Source organism: Dermacentor andersoni, chromosome 11 (genome assembly GCF_023375885.2).
Source record: "Dermacentor andersoni chromosome 11, qqDerAnde1_hic_scaffold, whole genome shotgun sequence".
NCBI lineage: Eukaryota > Metazoa > Arthropoda > Arachnida > Ixodida > Ixodidae > Dermacentor > Dermacentor andersoni.
In genome coordinates, this window is record NC_092824.1 from 8234703 (window position 1) to 8251722 (window position 17020).

Below are 17020 nucleotides of genomic sequence, written 5' to 3' on the forward strand. Positions count from 1 at the left end.
GCTAAAACAGACTATTGATTACAACGGATGAAATTAGCGGAAAGTTTTGCCAAAGTCAGGCATATATAACGGAGTTTTGCTGTGTCGACATGGGCTGGCAACTGACTCGCGAGGGTCAGCCGATGATTACGGCTCAACATCGCGCGTGCGTGCACGCGAGGTTGGGAGGCAGGGCGAAAGTGCGCCGTTTTTCACGGGCGAGGCGTAGGGGGAAGGCGAAGAGGGGGTTCTACTCCCGCGGCTGCTGCTTACAGCATGGCCACACGGGCACCGCATCTTGAAAGCGATCTGCGATGTGGACAGAGTGCGTGCCTGTGCGGGCCTCATCTTGAAAGCTATCTGCAATGTTTGCAGAGTGCACATAGTGCTGGTGGCCTCATACGTGCTTTGCTTTTGGCGTTTTTTCCACACTGAAGTAAGAGATGCCTGAAGGTCAATTAGATCGCTGCTGCCGCATTTTTTCACTCCAACATTTTGACAGCTACTTTCTGCATTCATCAAGTGAGATGTGTTCATGCTTACCTAAACGTGTGTGACACCATGCTTGCTGATTTCGTTAGTAAGCAAATGTTTACAACTTTACACGGCCGATAAAACTACTATCCTTACTTCGCATAGCTGTCTACTAATTTGCTATGCAATCACTGTTTTGCCTTTCGGGTGAAACTGCAACTTTTTTTGTTTGTTTTACTTTGGACGTTCCTCCCTCACTCTTTACAATAACGTTGTTACACATTGTGACCAAAGTATCGGAAGTGAGGCGTTTCGGATATTACGAACTTCGGATAAAATGGAGACTTTTTGTCAGACTATCAGGGTCCATTGTAACAAGGCGATTGTACTTCTTCTAAGCATGCAATGAATAGCATTGGAAAGATTGTGTCTCCTTGCCTGACCTCTTTCTTTATAGGTATTTTTCTACTTTTATTGTAGAGAACCAAGGAAGCTATATCTCAGTAAACTGATAAAAATTCTGCCTGCATGGCATTCATACAGTGAGAGCGGTGTGTCTGTCATTGCATTTAGGATGGTCGGCAGCTTAGCACAGCCCACAGGTAAACACAGCAATGACAGCCAAGTGGCTCACCTCACGTCCAGCCATGCAGTGGAAGAAATACTCCTGCGGCCGGATGCCCGTCAGAAAGCGGCCGTCCACAAAGCCACCCGCCCGTGGTGATGTGTCATAATGCAGAAAGGATGGCAATGTACGACCACTGAGCATAAGTGGCACACGGTGCCCTTCCAGTTCAATCTGGCCCAGCAAGCACGAGATCTGCATGCAGTTCACCTGCAAGGACACAAGCACGCACAACATACGCTCAGCTCTCTCATACAATCAATCTTTTGAAAGCAAACTGCAATGAAATTTCACCTTGGCTAAATTCGTTATATATGAGCAGCATATACTATCACAGCAGTTTTTGCAAAGCTGCGGGGCTAAAAATTCTCATTTTCTTACTAACAGCACCTAACCCTAACATGCCTGCGGACATGCGTAAATATCCGTTCCGGTCAGATGTAGGGAGGCACTCAACGTGTATTTGCTCACATTCACCGATTACTTAGGCTGGTAACACCCGCCTTCAGGAACTTTTTCAACTAGGAAGTGTAGGTGGCAATGCCTCCAGATGAAAGCAACACTCTCTTTTCCTTCCTTCATGCTTGAAGGGATTCCTGCACGATTTTTGATGTAATGCGACCACAGATTGGCAACGTTTCATTCACATGCATTTTATGGACGAAATTCATGTGAGTTGAGTGAGGCAGAATATGATTTTAGAGCGGTGGATTAATATATTTTACCTTCAGATGGTCCACTAATGTCCTTGAATGAGGGCACTTTAAGAGAAAGCAATGATAGGACTCTACCAACCTGCAGTGCAAATATTGGCTTCCACCCAGGCGAGCGATTCAAGCACTGTCACGAAGTGCTCAAGTACCATCAACAGATTCGGGAACAAATAAATTTTACGCATGACTTACTTCTTCTTAAATTAGGCAAACTTAACTTAGACACCAAGGTATTCTACCGGATTAAAGATTTTCTTCCTGACCGCACCCAATTTGTGACTGCTAACAACTGTTCCTCTACTCTTTCGCCTGTCTCATCCGGTGTCCCACACGGATCAGTGTTAGGACCTTTACTCTTTCTCATTTACATTAACGACGTCCCTGAATGCATCACGTTTTCATCAATAAAACTTTTTGCAGACTATTGCGTTCTATATAAAAAACTCGCCCAACCCTGCGATCAGCATGAACTTTAAAAAAATCTTAAGCACTTGTCCTCATGGTGCAATAAATGGATGATGCGGCTCAACATCAAGCAGTCTAAAAGCATGCGAATAACTATCAGCAGCGAGTATTTTCTTGGCAGCATCCGACTAGATCATGTGACATCATACAAGTACCTCAGCATCCACATCAGTTCTGATCTTTCTTGGCGCATACATGTTAACTATGTTACTAACAATGCAAACTGCATGCTGGGGTACTTGTGACGCAATTTTTCCCGAGCACCGTCATCTGTAGAACTAAATCTATAAAAAACTCTTGTTCGCCCTAAATTAGATTAAGCATGCGCTATCTGGGACCTCAAAAACACCACACTTTCAGAAATTACAGTGCAGTCCACTTATAACGATATCGAGAAAGACGAAAAATATGATCGTTATAACCGATGATCGCTATATCTGGACTGCAGTTATTAAAAAAAAAAAAAAAACGCGGAACATACCTTTGCAGCTTCGAATTCGCTACTTGCTTTAAAGAATACATGATGTAGAAAGTAGGCCGTGAAAAACAAACTTTATTTCTAGCGCCAATGACCGTGTCAAGGGTTAGGCGCGCCGAAATAGTCCGAAATTGCACTTGCTGTTGCGGCAGCTTCAGCTTCACAACCGCGGTGTGCATGGATTCCAGCTGCTGCGCGAACACTGGCGGCAATCCTTTAGCATGCATAAAATCAATTAAGGAGTCGATCGACGACAATGCACTTTGCGTGGACATCGAGGTCGGGTCAAGGAGCCACTGTCAATCTCGTTGTCACTGTCGCTGCTGCCGTCGTCACCGTCGCACAACTTTGCCGTCTGTCGAGACAGCACATCGGCGATCGCCTTGTCGGTGACCTCATCGCAGAACGAGGCAGCACTGTCTGCAGTCAAAAACTCCACCATCGACGCACCACCTGTGTCACCAGTAGGAACGAGCTCCCAGAGCTCGGTTATGTCAGCGGCTTCCACCGTGTTGGTCTCAGTGGGTTGGGGAAGTTCGTCCTTACGCACAAAGCCCGCATTTTTGAAGAAATTGGTGATGAACCACTGGTAAAGCGCCTCTTTAACATAGGCGTACAAAGGGTCTCTAACCCCTTTTCCGCTGATCGGCATGGCCGCTGATAGCTCCTGCCTTCACAATCGCGGTGCTCTCGGTTTTCAAGATGGTTGTTATCGTTAACTGGGCAAGCTCATACTTCTTCACAAGGGCGCTCACCTGAAGCCGCATCGAGAGTCCTGCAAAATATCCATCTTTGTGCCAAGCGACACAGCTTTGGGCTTTGTCGGCACCATCTTCGAACTGGGTTGAACCGTTGGTTGCACGCTGCTTCGGTGGCGTCAGCCTCCTATCGCGAGAGAGAGAGACGCGGGACGGGCGCCACCGCGCCGCTTTGCTTGTGGTATATTTTTTTTTCTCTCTCTATCTTTCGGAGCGACTGTGGCCGACGCGCATGAAGCAGCTAGCGCCATCTTGTGGCGCGCTGCGCCTCCTCAGCTATTCTCCGGTGCGCCAGGGCGGGGCGGGACGCGCTACGCGGTAATGGCGGCAGATACGAACTTACGCAGGTAAACATCGCCTCGTCTCGACATCGTTCGTTTCAGGGAACTAAGCAACGCAAATTTTACGATTATTTGGCACGGAAAACGCCGTCCAGACGGCAAAATTTTGATCATTATATCCGATATGCGGTGAAGAACCTATCGTTATAAATGGGTTTTTTCCCCATAGACCCAATGCATAAAATGACACTCTCATGTCGACCCATCGTTATAACCGATATATCGTTATATGTGGTATCGTTATAAGTGGACTGCACTGTATTGAATCCACCCAGTCGCATGGTTAGTGCCGTGTGGGGCACGAGCAGGCAGGGACAGACCGACACGTACCGACACTTGCTTAGACGAAAAGGGAATGACCCTCCTTTATTGGGCCCGAACATATATAGACACACACACAGGTCACAGGGGGTGCCACACTCTGGTGGCAGCCTAACAAATAGGGCTGAACTGCGGTGACCTCAACATCTCCCCCCATGAAGCATTGAAGGTTAGACGGGAGGGACTCAGGAAGCCAAACGTGTCAAAAGTTTCACAAGTTCAAACAGCGCGGCGGAACAATAGGCCGGCCGTAACGTGTTCGTGTCACACCGTCACTGTGGTCCCTGGCTGCAGAGGACTGTTGCACAGATTGTCCGAGGGGGACCGTTGATTCCACGATGTTGGCAGGCTGAGGCTCCTGACAGCGAACTTGCTGCAGTAGTGGTGGTTCCTCTCCGGAGGCAGCAGGCCCAAAAGGCACTAGCTGACGCCGGTTGCGCTGTAGGGTGCCACCTCGCTCCGTTTCGACCACGTAGCTTCTTAGTCTTTGCCCCGGAATGAGGACCGTAGCCTGCACTTGATCAGTTCACACCCAGACACGCTGACCTGTTTGGAGTGGCGGTAAGTCTCGAGCTCCATGATGCCTGTTGTAGTTGTCGGCCTGCTTCTGCTTGTAAGCCTTATCCTTGGCGGCGACGTCTTTCGTTGGTGGCCAGTTGGGACGTAGTTGGGAGTCTTGCTTTGGGACTCTGGTTCTGAGTTGACGTCCCATCAAAAGCTGGGCTGGACTAAAGCCGTCGACTCCTGGAGTATCCCGATAGCTGAGCAGAGCCAGATGAGGATCCTTTGACTTGCGAAACAGGTCCTTGATTGTACGCACCATCCTCTCCACCTTTCCGTTCGATTGAGCGTAGTGTGGACTGTATGACGTAGTGAGCTGTATGACGCTGCAAACGCCGCGAACTCTTGCGATGAGAACGGTGGGCCGTTGTCTGACCTGACTTCTTGCGGGATTCCATGGCGGGCAAAGATGGATTTGAGAGCGTCGATGACTGCCTGAGCTGTCGTGCTCTTTAGGGTCCCCACCTCAGGGAACCTTGAGTAATAGTCCACCACCAGGATGAACGTCTAGCCATTGAGGTGAAACAAGTCCATTCCAAAGAATTCCCAGGGATGTCCAGGTAGGGCCGTGGAGAGCAGGGGCTCGGTAAAGTTCACGCGGGTGGAAGTGCACTGTTCACAGTTGGTGACGAGAGAGGCGATGTCTGTCGAGATACCGGGCCACCAAACTGACTCCCGAGCTAGGGCTTTGGTCCTGTTGATGCCCTGATAACCTTCATGCAACAGCGTCAAGACCGCTGGCGAAAGGGACGATGGGATGACTATCTGGGCGCCTTTCAGCAGAACACCGTCGCAGACAGAGAGCTCGTATGCCACAGAAGCATACTTTGAGAGGTGCGGTGGTATCTTGGTCTTTTGTCGCCAACCATTCTGGCAGTAGGAAGCGAGGGCTTGTGCCTGTCGCACGTCTTTAGGGCTGAGTGGCAAGACTTCAGACATGCAGCCGACTACCTGTGCTGCAAAAAGTTCAATAGTGTCTAGAGGAGTGGGTGGCTTGTAGGTGATGTGTGACGTGTCGGCTGTGGGTAGCAGCTTTCCTGGCACGTGCAGCATACGGAACTGGTATCGCTTGGTCTTCAGCCGTAGTCTCTGAATACGAGGCGGCAACATGTCCAGTTCCATCTTGCCCAGAAGTGAAACGAGTGGCAGGTGGTCACTCTCAACGTCGAAGGGGATGCCACGGATGAACTCGTCGAACCTTTGGATAGCCCATGTCGTCGCCAATGCTTCTTTTTTAGTCTGGCTGTAACGTTTCTCGGTCTTTGTCATTGACCTCGAAGCGAACGCGACTGGGCGGCGCTCTCCTGAGGGTTGCGTCCGTAGCAAAACTGCGGCGAGTCCGAATGAGCTTGCATCTGCAGATACCGTAGTGGCGTACGACGGGTGGTACTTGGCCATGCACCTGCCTGACATCGAGTTCCTTGATTTTCTCAAATGCTGCCTTTTGCTCGTGCTGCCACACCCAACTCGCAGACTTGTTCAGTAAGGCTCTGATGGGCACCGTGACGTCCGAGATGTGTGGCAAGAATCTGGCAAGATGATTCACCATTCCGAGCAGTCTTCTAACGCCGGCGACGTCCGTTGGAGCTTCCATGGCTTCGACTGCTTCGACCTTGCCAGGATCTGGCCTGATGCCCTGTGCTGAGACGACAACTCCGAGGAAGGAGACCTCGGGTACCCCAAAACGACACTTGTCCTGATTGAATGTGATACCTGCTTTTGCAAGGCGAGATAACACCTGGCTCAGTCTGGCGTCATGTTCCTGGCGGGTGCGTCCAAAAACCAAAATATCATCTATCATATTGGCGACTCCTTCTTGGCCCTCCAGGATTCTTGCCATCTGCTTTTGGAAGTACTCTGGTGCAGAGGTGATGCCAAAGGGGAGCCGGCAGAAGCAGTATCGGCCATATGGGGTGATGAATATCGTAAGCTTTTGGGAATCTTTTGAGAGCTTCCCCTGGTGGAAGCTTGCGGTAGCGTCCAGCTTCGAAAAAACTGTTGCATCGCCGAGGAGGCCAAGGACTCGCTCGATAGTTGGTAGAATATGTCGTTCTCGGAGGACAACCTTGTTCAGTTGTGTCAAGTCGACGCAGAGGCGGTAGGAACCATCGCCTTTCTGGACGACGACGAGACCCGAGCACCATGGTGTTGGCTTGTCAACCCTACGGATCACGCCTGCGCTTTCCAATTTGTCCAGCTCGCGGCGGACGATCTCGAGCAGCGGGATGGGGATCCTGCGAGGTACGCTTAGCGAGAAAGGTACGGCATCGGGTTTCAACCGGATGTTGTATTCGTCCTTGAGAGTGCCCAATCCATTGAAGAGCTCGGCGTGCAGCGTCGCTTTTGAAGTCTTGAGTTGCATGTGACATGACTGCCTAGTAACGGGTACCAAGCGAGTGCCGAGTGCTCCCAGCTGTTTACTGTGGAGCGAATGGAAGCTGTCAAATTCCATGATGCAGCACACATGAACCATTAATCTCGGTTGCAATCGCATCACTTATGCCCCCAGTGATAGAATTTGCACGAAAATGAAGTTTTCCTGAAGCTTTGCGATGCCAGAAAAACCACAGTCTCTTGGATACCGAAGTGGCCAAAATAAACGCGGGCAGACTTGTGCTGTAGCATTCTGTAGGATGCTTTCGATGAGCAAAGTTTTACCACTCTAAACGGCACTTCTGGCACTGAAACGTGCCAAAAAGCACAAAAGAAGTGTCCCTCCGATTATAAGTGCCATGTTCAATGTGAGGACCTACATTAACCAATCGGGAAGACGAGTTTGCGGAATCCGGTCTAGGAATTTGCTCCCCACTCGCCATAATCGGCCTGCATCACATTAAAGCACCGCCCCGAGCTTCGTTGCACTTTTGCAATGCAAATCAACCAATAACTTGCTGAAAACACTAAAAATCTCAGCATCATCAGCGGCGAGTCACGCTGTCGACATGGTGGGTCAACGTGAGCTGGTGTTTCTCCGGCGATTTTCTCGAGCCAGTCACGCTCGATTTGCACCATCCGACTTTATAGACAAACGGTATTAATGCATGGTAGGGTCACTGAATTTTGTTCCTAGACATTTGTCAATGGCACGGTCGACAACAGTGCACCGAAAAACTCTTGTTTTGCAAATTTCATGGCTGCACACCTCGGGAAAAAAATTGCCCAGTGATCATGCAAAGCCCCTACTGCAAAACCATTCAGTTTTCATGATCATGCTGCACACCCACAAAGAGTGGCTAATCATTTTTTGAGCACAACAAACAACTTCACACTCGAGCCACGGCATTTGCGGTGCTTTCCAGCAGGGTACTCTCGTAGTCTTCCATGCCCTCCGCACACATGCCCCCCCCGCTCGTCCTGTCCACTCCTTCGTCATGTCCCGTCTGCAAGCCATTTGGACGCCAGTCACTCCTTTCACTTGCATTCATATCAACTCCTCACCTCCTCGCTGCCAGTTTCGACGTTGCTGCTCCTCCAAAGCTGCCCTCTTCCAGCCTGCCCTCCCGAGCACCATCTTACCAACGGGTGCCCTTCCGCGGCTCCTGCTTCTCGGTCTCCACAACTCTGATCGCCTTTCATCCGCTACACGTGAAGCTGATGCCAAGCCAGCCATTGCAACCATCGCCATTACCAGCCCACACTGACGGGGAAAGCGAGATGACCAGATGACATTTTGAAGCTTCTCTCTTCTGCGTCGCCCGTCGCGTTCAGTCACTTTGGCGCCAACGGTGCGTGTGTGTGGATCCGTGCTGCAGGCCATGTGATTGTGTCTTATTTGGAGTGATTCGTTAGGCATGCCTCGCTTGTGCTTTTGTGGTCTAGAGTGATAAATGGCTCCATCAGTTTCCAGGCGAAAGTGTCCGACTTTGGAGCAGGAAGTTTCGATGATAAAATAAATGGAAAAAGGCAGCTGGCAGAAAACTGACATCACGAAGGAATTCGGCTTAATGCCGTCTGCTTTATCAACTGTATTTAAAAATAAGGAAGCTGTGCTGGATGGCTTTGAAAAGAGCTTAATTAAGGCACTTGAATCCACAACCTTTGGTGGGACCAACATTCAGTGGCACCAAAATTGATGGTGCCCCCATTGATGGTTGAACCCATGACCATTGGTGGGAGTCAAGCCATGACATTTGGTGTTGATTAGGTTGAAGGTAATTGAGGCACTGATAATAAATGTAGAGTTACTTAAGGCACTGGAACCCACGACCTTTGGTGGGAGAAAACAAGTAATAGGAAGTAACAACGCATTCAAATGAGAATGTCAAGTAATTTAAGGAATGTATTGTGAGCGCACAGGCTTTCACCTTCATCCTCTTCAGCGTATCTAAAGCAACTTAACTTTTCAACATGCTCCCAAGGCTCAATACATTCCTTCCCACTAGCCACTGTGGCTATGTATTGTACCTGCGACTTCACACGAATCGGCAAAATGCCATATCCACTGAGAGTTTTTTTTTTTTTTTTTCTTGGAGTGCTGAGAGATTGCAAGCAGATGCACGCTTATATGGGAGGGCACTCTGGTGCCTTTGTGTTGGCAATGGACCATAGGTTTTGAGATGGCCCATAAACATCCTGAAATGGTGCTCGATTGAAACGGAGATGTTTGAACAAACCCGTATGAGGAGAGACTTACCATTCCACCCTTGGCCCCAGACTGCACCATAAGCTGTAGGTTGTTGCTGGGAAACTTTTTCAGCAGGCCATCTGGAATGCAGGCCCTGACGAAAGGAAAAAAAAAAGAAAAAAAAAGAGAGAGTAGCTTGCAATGTCCCATCAATAAATGTAGCTCACTTAAGTGGAACTGCCAGAAAAACAAAACAAGGCTGCAGACACTGGTTGGCCCACCCATAGGCACAATACACGGACGGACGGACGGATAAATAAATAAACAAACAGACGGACGGATGTCCGTCCGTCCGTCTGTTTGTTTGTTTATTTATTTGCCAATCTTAACCCTCTGCCATTATTCAAAACTCTTTCCCAGTTGATCATGCAATGTCAAGAAGCTACAGAAATTGGCAAAGTACATGAGTGCCATTGACCACAATTACTAATTGCACAGCATTAGGGACAAAACTAAACAAAGTGCAGCTCAGTAAGGCAACCAGCTGTTTCCACATCTTGTGTGTGCTCAGTGAAATAGACTGAATGTGAATTTGATACATATGTTGTGAAAGAATTTAAAATAGGAGTACTTGCATTTGTTTTGCATTGCGCTCAAACTTCTTTTTTTTTTTTGCATTGAAACGCTGTAAAACAATGTGGTCTGAAACTGCATACAACTGCTCTTTTATTGAATGTTCCTTACCAAAGTGAGGTTCCTACACAGCCCCCCATAGGGCAGAAACAAACAAAACAAACTTCTAAGATCTCAGGAAAGCTCCAGAAAAATTCGCTCTTTCACGCAAGCTCGCTGAAGGAAGCCAATGGGCCTCGTGGATTTCTATGGCCTTTCGTATTCATGGCTAGGGAAAGCGAGTGTGTGAGTGCGGTATAACTTAAGTGATTTTTCTACAAGTACATCAGGTGAAAAGGAAGCATTGAGCTTTACGCACACATGCGGAAGACACTGACTGCAACAGCAGTGTATGGGTGTGATGTGTGAAGTGTGCAAAACAATGCCGTGGTGGAAGAAGAGAAGGAAGAGGACAACAGATTGCTTGCGCGGAGGCGAATTCAGTGCTGCATGGAAGACGGCAATCTCGACGAGCATCAAGCATGCGAACGCACGATGCAATAAGATAATACAAAAAGGAAAATTACCCAATTGGGAAAGTGCACGGAGTTTCCAAGGCACCAATCAGGAAAAGATAAATCGGCCAGAGTGGCAGAAAAACGAAGCACGCTGGCGGAAGAGAGGGAGAGTTCGAAGAAGTGACACATGGATGAAGATTGGCCACAGGACCAGGAGCTGAAGATGGGCAGTCAGGTTCCGGACCCGAGCCTCCAGGGCTTCACCCGACTGGGGCCTCCTGCCATCCTGTTCCCAGGCGCTGCTACTCTTTCAAAGCACGGCCGGTAAACTACTCCACCCAAGGCCGGCGAACTTCTGCGCCTGCAGGCACAGTGCAAGCAGTTGGGCTACGGGCCCGAGTTTGCACCCAGCTGCCTGGCCGAGACGCCACCTACATCTGCCCATGCCACCAAGCCGCCTACGTCCCCTCTCCAAGCCGGAGCTGCGCTCTGGTCATTGTCTATCGCCAACTACATCGACATTGTCGCATTGTGGTGAGACCAACACCACCTCTTTTGCCGCCTTTTCTCCGTCCTTCCACGTCAAACTGTTGCGTGCACACTCACACTCATAATATGCCTCTAACTCAAGAGCTGTGGCTACTGTTATTGTTCTTAATGTATTTTGTTTCTGGTTATGAGTTTTTAATTGAGTGGTTATTTTATGTTTTTCTGTTTTCGTTTGTTGTATTAAAAGTATCGCGTGCATTTTGGAAGAAATGGCCTTGTCCTCAATTGAGTTCTCAGAGGCTCTGCCTCAGGGAACCATCTGTAACAATTACAGAAAAGAACCTGCATCACAATGGGTTATGCTGTGGCCATGATGTTAACCTATGTGCACCCGTGCGTTAAGCAGGACCAACTGCAACCAGATCTTGGATTGCAGAAAAAGCTTAGTTTCAGATAGTGCAAATATACAGCAACTTTTACAAAATGTTATGTTTGAAATACAAGTGGATGCTTTATAAAACGCAGACAGAAATACAGTTGACACTCATTAGAAGCAACAGCAAGTTTTTTATATCTGAAGTCCATTCTACCCAAGATTTGGGCCCTTTTACGTTGTAAAATGGCAGAATTTCAATATAAGAATTCATTCTGAACAATCTATAAGAGCGTTTTTTAACGTCAGGAGTATTTACAGATTACAGTAAGGCATTCGACAGGATGACGCATGCTCTATTGTTGCAAAAATTAACTTCGTATTACGGTATACGGGGCATAGCTCTAGACTTAAGCACATCGTACTTGAAACACAGAAAGTAGCTAGTACAACTTGACACTGTATCACACGTCAGGCTAGTTGACGGGCCTCTCAGCAGGTCTGGCCATCTTGAGCTGACAAGCGCCGAGCATACAATGCACGCTAACAATTGTGTCTGCTAGGTGTTACATCGCTACGCACCATGCAAAGAGCTGCAATTTCAAACCGAACCCTGTTTGCCCTTCTCCTCGCTGGCACTGCACTCCAAGCTGCAGGGATGACGTATACACACGCCTACGTACATGTGCCTTTGCTATGACATCGCTCTTAGCGACTCGTGACTTTGAGACTTATTCAAGGCAACATCTCATAAAAAATTTCTAGTCTAGTTACGGAGTCCCCCACTTTCTAGTTATGAGGCACGTCGTAGTGGGGGACTCCGAAAATTTCGACCATCTGGGGTGCCTTAACGTGCGCCTAAGTCTAAGTGTACGGGCATTTTCGCATTTCGCCCCCATCGAAATGCAGCTGCCGTGGCCGGCATTTGATCCCACGAACTCGTGCTTAGCAGCCCAACATCTCATAAAAAGCCAACAAACAAAGACACAGGGGGAATTACTTGTACTTACTAATTGAGATAAATAAATTACAAATTAATGCAATTGGAAGTGGATGAAAAAAACAACTTGCTGCAGGTGGGGAATGATCCCACGTCTTTCGCGTTACGCGTGCGATACTCTACCAATTGAGCTACCGCAGCGCCGTTTCCCAATCCATTTTCCGGGGCATTTATGTGTTGCTACTAGAACTAACCCTGGGAATGTTAGCCAGTGCCGCCACCACTCACTAACCTTGGTGGCGGATGTGGAACATCCTTTCTGCTGCAGGCATCTGGTCAATAAACTCACACGTGCTACCTCAAGGCATCAAGGTTGCCGGATTCAAGACCCTCGTTATGTAATGAACGAGAAGAAAGGGGGTTAACCGAGGGGCCCAATTTTTATTAATCATATCATAAGAAGCCAACAAACAGACACCAAGGACAACACAGGGGAAATTACTTGTACTTACTAATTGAAATAAAGAAATTACAAATAAATGCAATTGAAAGTGGATGAAAAAACAACTTGCTGCAGGTGGGCAACGATCCCACGTCTTTCGCATTACACGTGTAATGCTCTACCAATTGAGATACCGCGGCGCCGTATCCCAATCCATTTTCCGGGGTATTTATGTGTTGCTACGAGAACGAACCCTGGGAGTGTTAAGTCAGCGCCAACACTCACAAACCTTGGCGGCGGGCGTGGAACATTCTTTATGCCACAGGCGTCATCTAGCATAATGCATAAGACGTGGGATCAGTCCCCACCTACGGCAAGTTGTTTTTTCATCCACTCTCAATTCCATTAATTTATAATTTTTTTATTTCAGTTAGTAAGTACAAGTAGTCTCCCTTATTCGTCCTTGGTGTGTTTGTTGGCTTCTTATGATATGATTAATAAAAATCGAGCCCTTCAGTTAACCCCTTTTCTTCTCGTTCAAGGCAACGTCTGTTATCTGTGTAATCTGTTGCATCGACAGACAAATTAAGGTTTAGAGAAATAATAAAACCAACAAACCAAATGTCTGCGAGCCATCGTTTTACTCCGCACTGCAGCAAGAGAGATGTACTTCCATTTCGTCTGCATGTTTCCATGTCATGCAGTCGCATGCACAGACACTGCAACTATGCCATTTTCTATTGTTCCAGCACGCGATCATGCTCTGTGATCCACTTGTGTCTGCCTCAGTATTCGTGGAGCGCTGACTTATACTGCTAGTCATGTGTCCTTGTGCACAGCGTGCAAAATCAAGACAAACACAACAGCTAGTGCGCGACACTGTCAACAGAAGCCCACCACGCAGCGAAAAAGCAAGGGGAAAAAAAAAAATGTAGGCGGGGCTCGTGACATATACCGTATTTACTAGCATAATGATCGCACTTTTTTGTCAAAAAAATTGATGCAAATTCAGGGGTGCGATCATTATGCGGGTTAAATTTCCCACGAAAGAAAACATTTTTTTTTTCTTCTCATCCTGCATTTGCTGCAAGATGACAGGCAGGCGGCTGCCGCTGTCAGTACGAGGCACCAAAACATGAATGGTGGCCGGCGGAGCAAGCCGAACGTGCCAAACATGATTATTTTTGTTCTCGTGAGTGCGTTACGCACATTGAAACAGTTTCTTCCATATCAGTAATGAATAATATCGTTAATATCAGCAAGTTTGCGACAACATAGTCATGTCCACTTTGAGGGGACAGAAACAGAGATGGGCGCGCTTAGCTGCCGCCAGTGACATCTAAACACATGGCGAGCATGCTGCGGAAACTGTGGCATTTGTTTTTCACTGCTATTCTAATACGGCACGTTTCCGCCAAAGGTGGGCAAATATCTTAGCTGCATTACAGGCGTCGGCGTATGAATAAGGTACACTTCTAACGTATCGGTGTAACGTGGCCACTATTGTTGCTACTTGCGATTTGTTTCGTGCCCACGAGGGCAGACGAGAAGAATCGAAAGGCGCCCTTTATGTTGTTGTTGTTGACCAAAACCATTATGAAGCCTACATATAGTAAAGCCGAGGCAAGTTTGGTTGTAGCTTTTTTTTTTTTTTTTCACGGAAGTGCGGAAAGTGATGAAAGGAATGAAATGGGGCATCTGCTTAAGAATGTTGGGTGCGTGCAGACCGCTTGGTATGTCTTCAAGAGTCGTTCGCGTAGCATTCGACAGATGGTAAGCGCAATCATCATTAACTAGACTTGGCACATGACATATCGCTGTGACAAGTTCCGGGTGCGACCATTACATGAGAAAGAAAAAAATCGAATTTTGACGACAAAATTCAGGGGTGCGAACATTACGCGAGTGCGATCATCATGCGAGTAAATACGGTATGTCATGTAATCCTCGAGGTGCGGTATGGGAGAACGCAGGGAAGGAATTTCGCTTGCGAAAGCTGGATGGGGGGCAAATAGAGACAGCGTAGCTCTTGGCAGTGGCACTTGCCTCATGAAATCATGGGTTTTTGGCACTGAAATAGTTTTATCTTGGCTATATTAATGAACCAATTTGAAAAATTCTTGTGGTTGAACACTCCTTAAAGGGCACATAACTTCCAGCATACAAACAAAATTTACTATGGGGCCTGGTGAGGGGCCTTTTAAGGTAGATGTTCTGCAAGGAAGCATCTTGGGTCTCCCTTCTCTTTAATCTTTACGTAAACGACTAAGTTAAGCAGGGACGCAAGAATAGAAAACTGGAAATATAAAAAAATATCAATTATTGGGAACTACTTGTCTTTGCATCTATAATGCGAGGCCAGAACTACGAGGCCATAAGCGTTTAGAAATCGTTCTATGTTGAGTTACCTATCACGATGAGGAAAACACATCTATCGCGGGTGAATCAAAGAAGTATTTAGGCACGTAAGATTTATTAAATGGGTTGCAGAAATCTCCAAAACGCGCTGATGATATGTGCCTACTGAGATGCCCCCCTTTTTGTGTACTCCAGTAGGTCACGAGCATGTATCCACAACTGCTAAATTGCATGTATTGTAAGTTCGGCAGCAAACGCTTAGTCAGCTACGGAGCACCTGACCAAGGCGGCGGTCAGACCTGTAACGCAGCAGAGGGTGCTAAGAATCTCTGGGTCCGGAGAGGCCGCCAATGGAAACTGGCTCTGTCAACATTTAATTGCCGAACTCTGTCGAGTGAGGCTAACTTAGCAGTACTGTTTGAGGAACTATCAGACATTGTTTGGGATATGATCGGCCTTAGTGAGATTATAAGAACTGGTGAGGCTTATACGTTGCTGAATAACAGCCATGTCCTCTGCTATAGAGGTCGCCCTGAGAAGAAGCAATACGGAGTAGGATTCTTAATCCATAAGGACATAGCGGGCAATATTGACGAATTCTACAGCATTAATGAGAGGGTAGCAGTAGTGGTAATCAAACTTACTAAGAGGTATAGATTAACGGTACTACAAGCCTACACTCCAACATCCAGTCACGACGATGAGGAAGTAGATCAGTTTTATGAAGATGTTGAATTAGCGATGAGAAAAGTGCAAACTCGGTATACAGTATTAATGGGTGACTTCAATGCAAAAGTGGGGAAAAAGCACGCGGGTGAACAGGCAATTGGCAACTACGGCGTCGATTCTAGAAACGCTAGAGGAGAGGTGCTGGTAGAATTCGCAGAAAGAAATAAACTGAGAATAATGAACACCTTTTTCAGGAAGCATAGCAACAGAAAGTGGACCTGGAAAAGCCCTAATGGTGAAACTAGGAATGAAATTGATTTCATACTTTCAGCCAATCCCAGCATAGTGCAGGATGTAGAAGTGATAGGTAGGGTAAAGCGCAGTGATCATAGGTTAGTGAGGGCTAGGATTCACCTCAATATTAAGAGAGAAACAGCAAAATTGGTCAAGAAGAAACAGGTCGACTTAGAGGCAGAAAGGGTAAAAGCAGACAAATTTAGGTTGGTACTTGCAATCAATCTGCAGCCTTAGAACAGAGAGATGATGATGATGAAATAGAGTTAATGAATGAAACTGTAACGAGGCTGCCTTCAGAGTCAGCAACTGAAGTGGGATGCGAGACACCAAGGCATACAGTAGGCAAGCTTTCCCAAATAATAAAGGACCTCATAAAGAAATGACGAAGAATGAAAGTCTCCAATTCAAGAGATAAGATAGAATTTGCAGAACTGTTAAAACTGATCAACAAGGCGAAAATAACTGATATTCGAAATTATGACGTGAGAAAGACTGAGGAAGCCTGAAATCAAGGATAAGGGAAACTTGGCATAGGACAAACCAAGATGTATGCACTGAAAGATAAAAGCAGGGGCAATATCATCAGCAATCTCGAAGGTATAATAAATGTAGCGGAAGAATCCTATGCTGACCAGTACAGTACCCGGAGGACTCAGGAGAACTCCATTCGAAACGATAATGGACAGGATACAGAAACTCCTCCTATAACTAGAGATGAGGTGAGAAGGGCCTTGCAAGACATGAAACAGGGAAAAGCGGCAGGAGAAGATGGAATAACAGTCGATTTAATCAAAGATGGAGGAGACATAATGCTAGGAAAACTGGCGGCTCTCTATACGAAATGTCTATCAACTGCAAGGGTCCCAGAAAACTGTAAGAATGCAAACATTACACTATTCCACAAAAAGGGTGACGTTAAAGAACTGAAAAATTAAAGGCCTATTAGGTTACTCTCAGTATTATACAAAATATTTACCAAAATAATTTCCAATAGGATAAGGGCAACGCTGGACTTTAGTCAACCAAGGGAACAGGTGGGCTTC

The 17020-nt window shown here is 47.1% G+C and overlaps 1 protein-coding gene across 1 annotated transcript in view; it reads right to left on the reverse strand.

Annotated features, from left to right (window-relative positions):
- The window catches only part of Polr1A (RNA polymerase I subunit RpI1), a 329206-nt gene that overhangs the window by 136485 nt on the left and 175701 nt on the right, over positions 1-17020 (reverse strand). The window contains exons 16-17 of the mRNA XM_050167857.3: positions 9349-9433; positions 1088-1288 (exon numbers count right to left, since the gene is read on the reverse strand). Coding sequence (XP_050023814.2) covers positions 1088-1288; positions 9349-9433 — 286 coding nt within the window. The remainder of the gene's footprint in view (positions 1-1087; positions 1289-9348; positions 9434-17020) is intronic.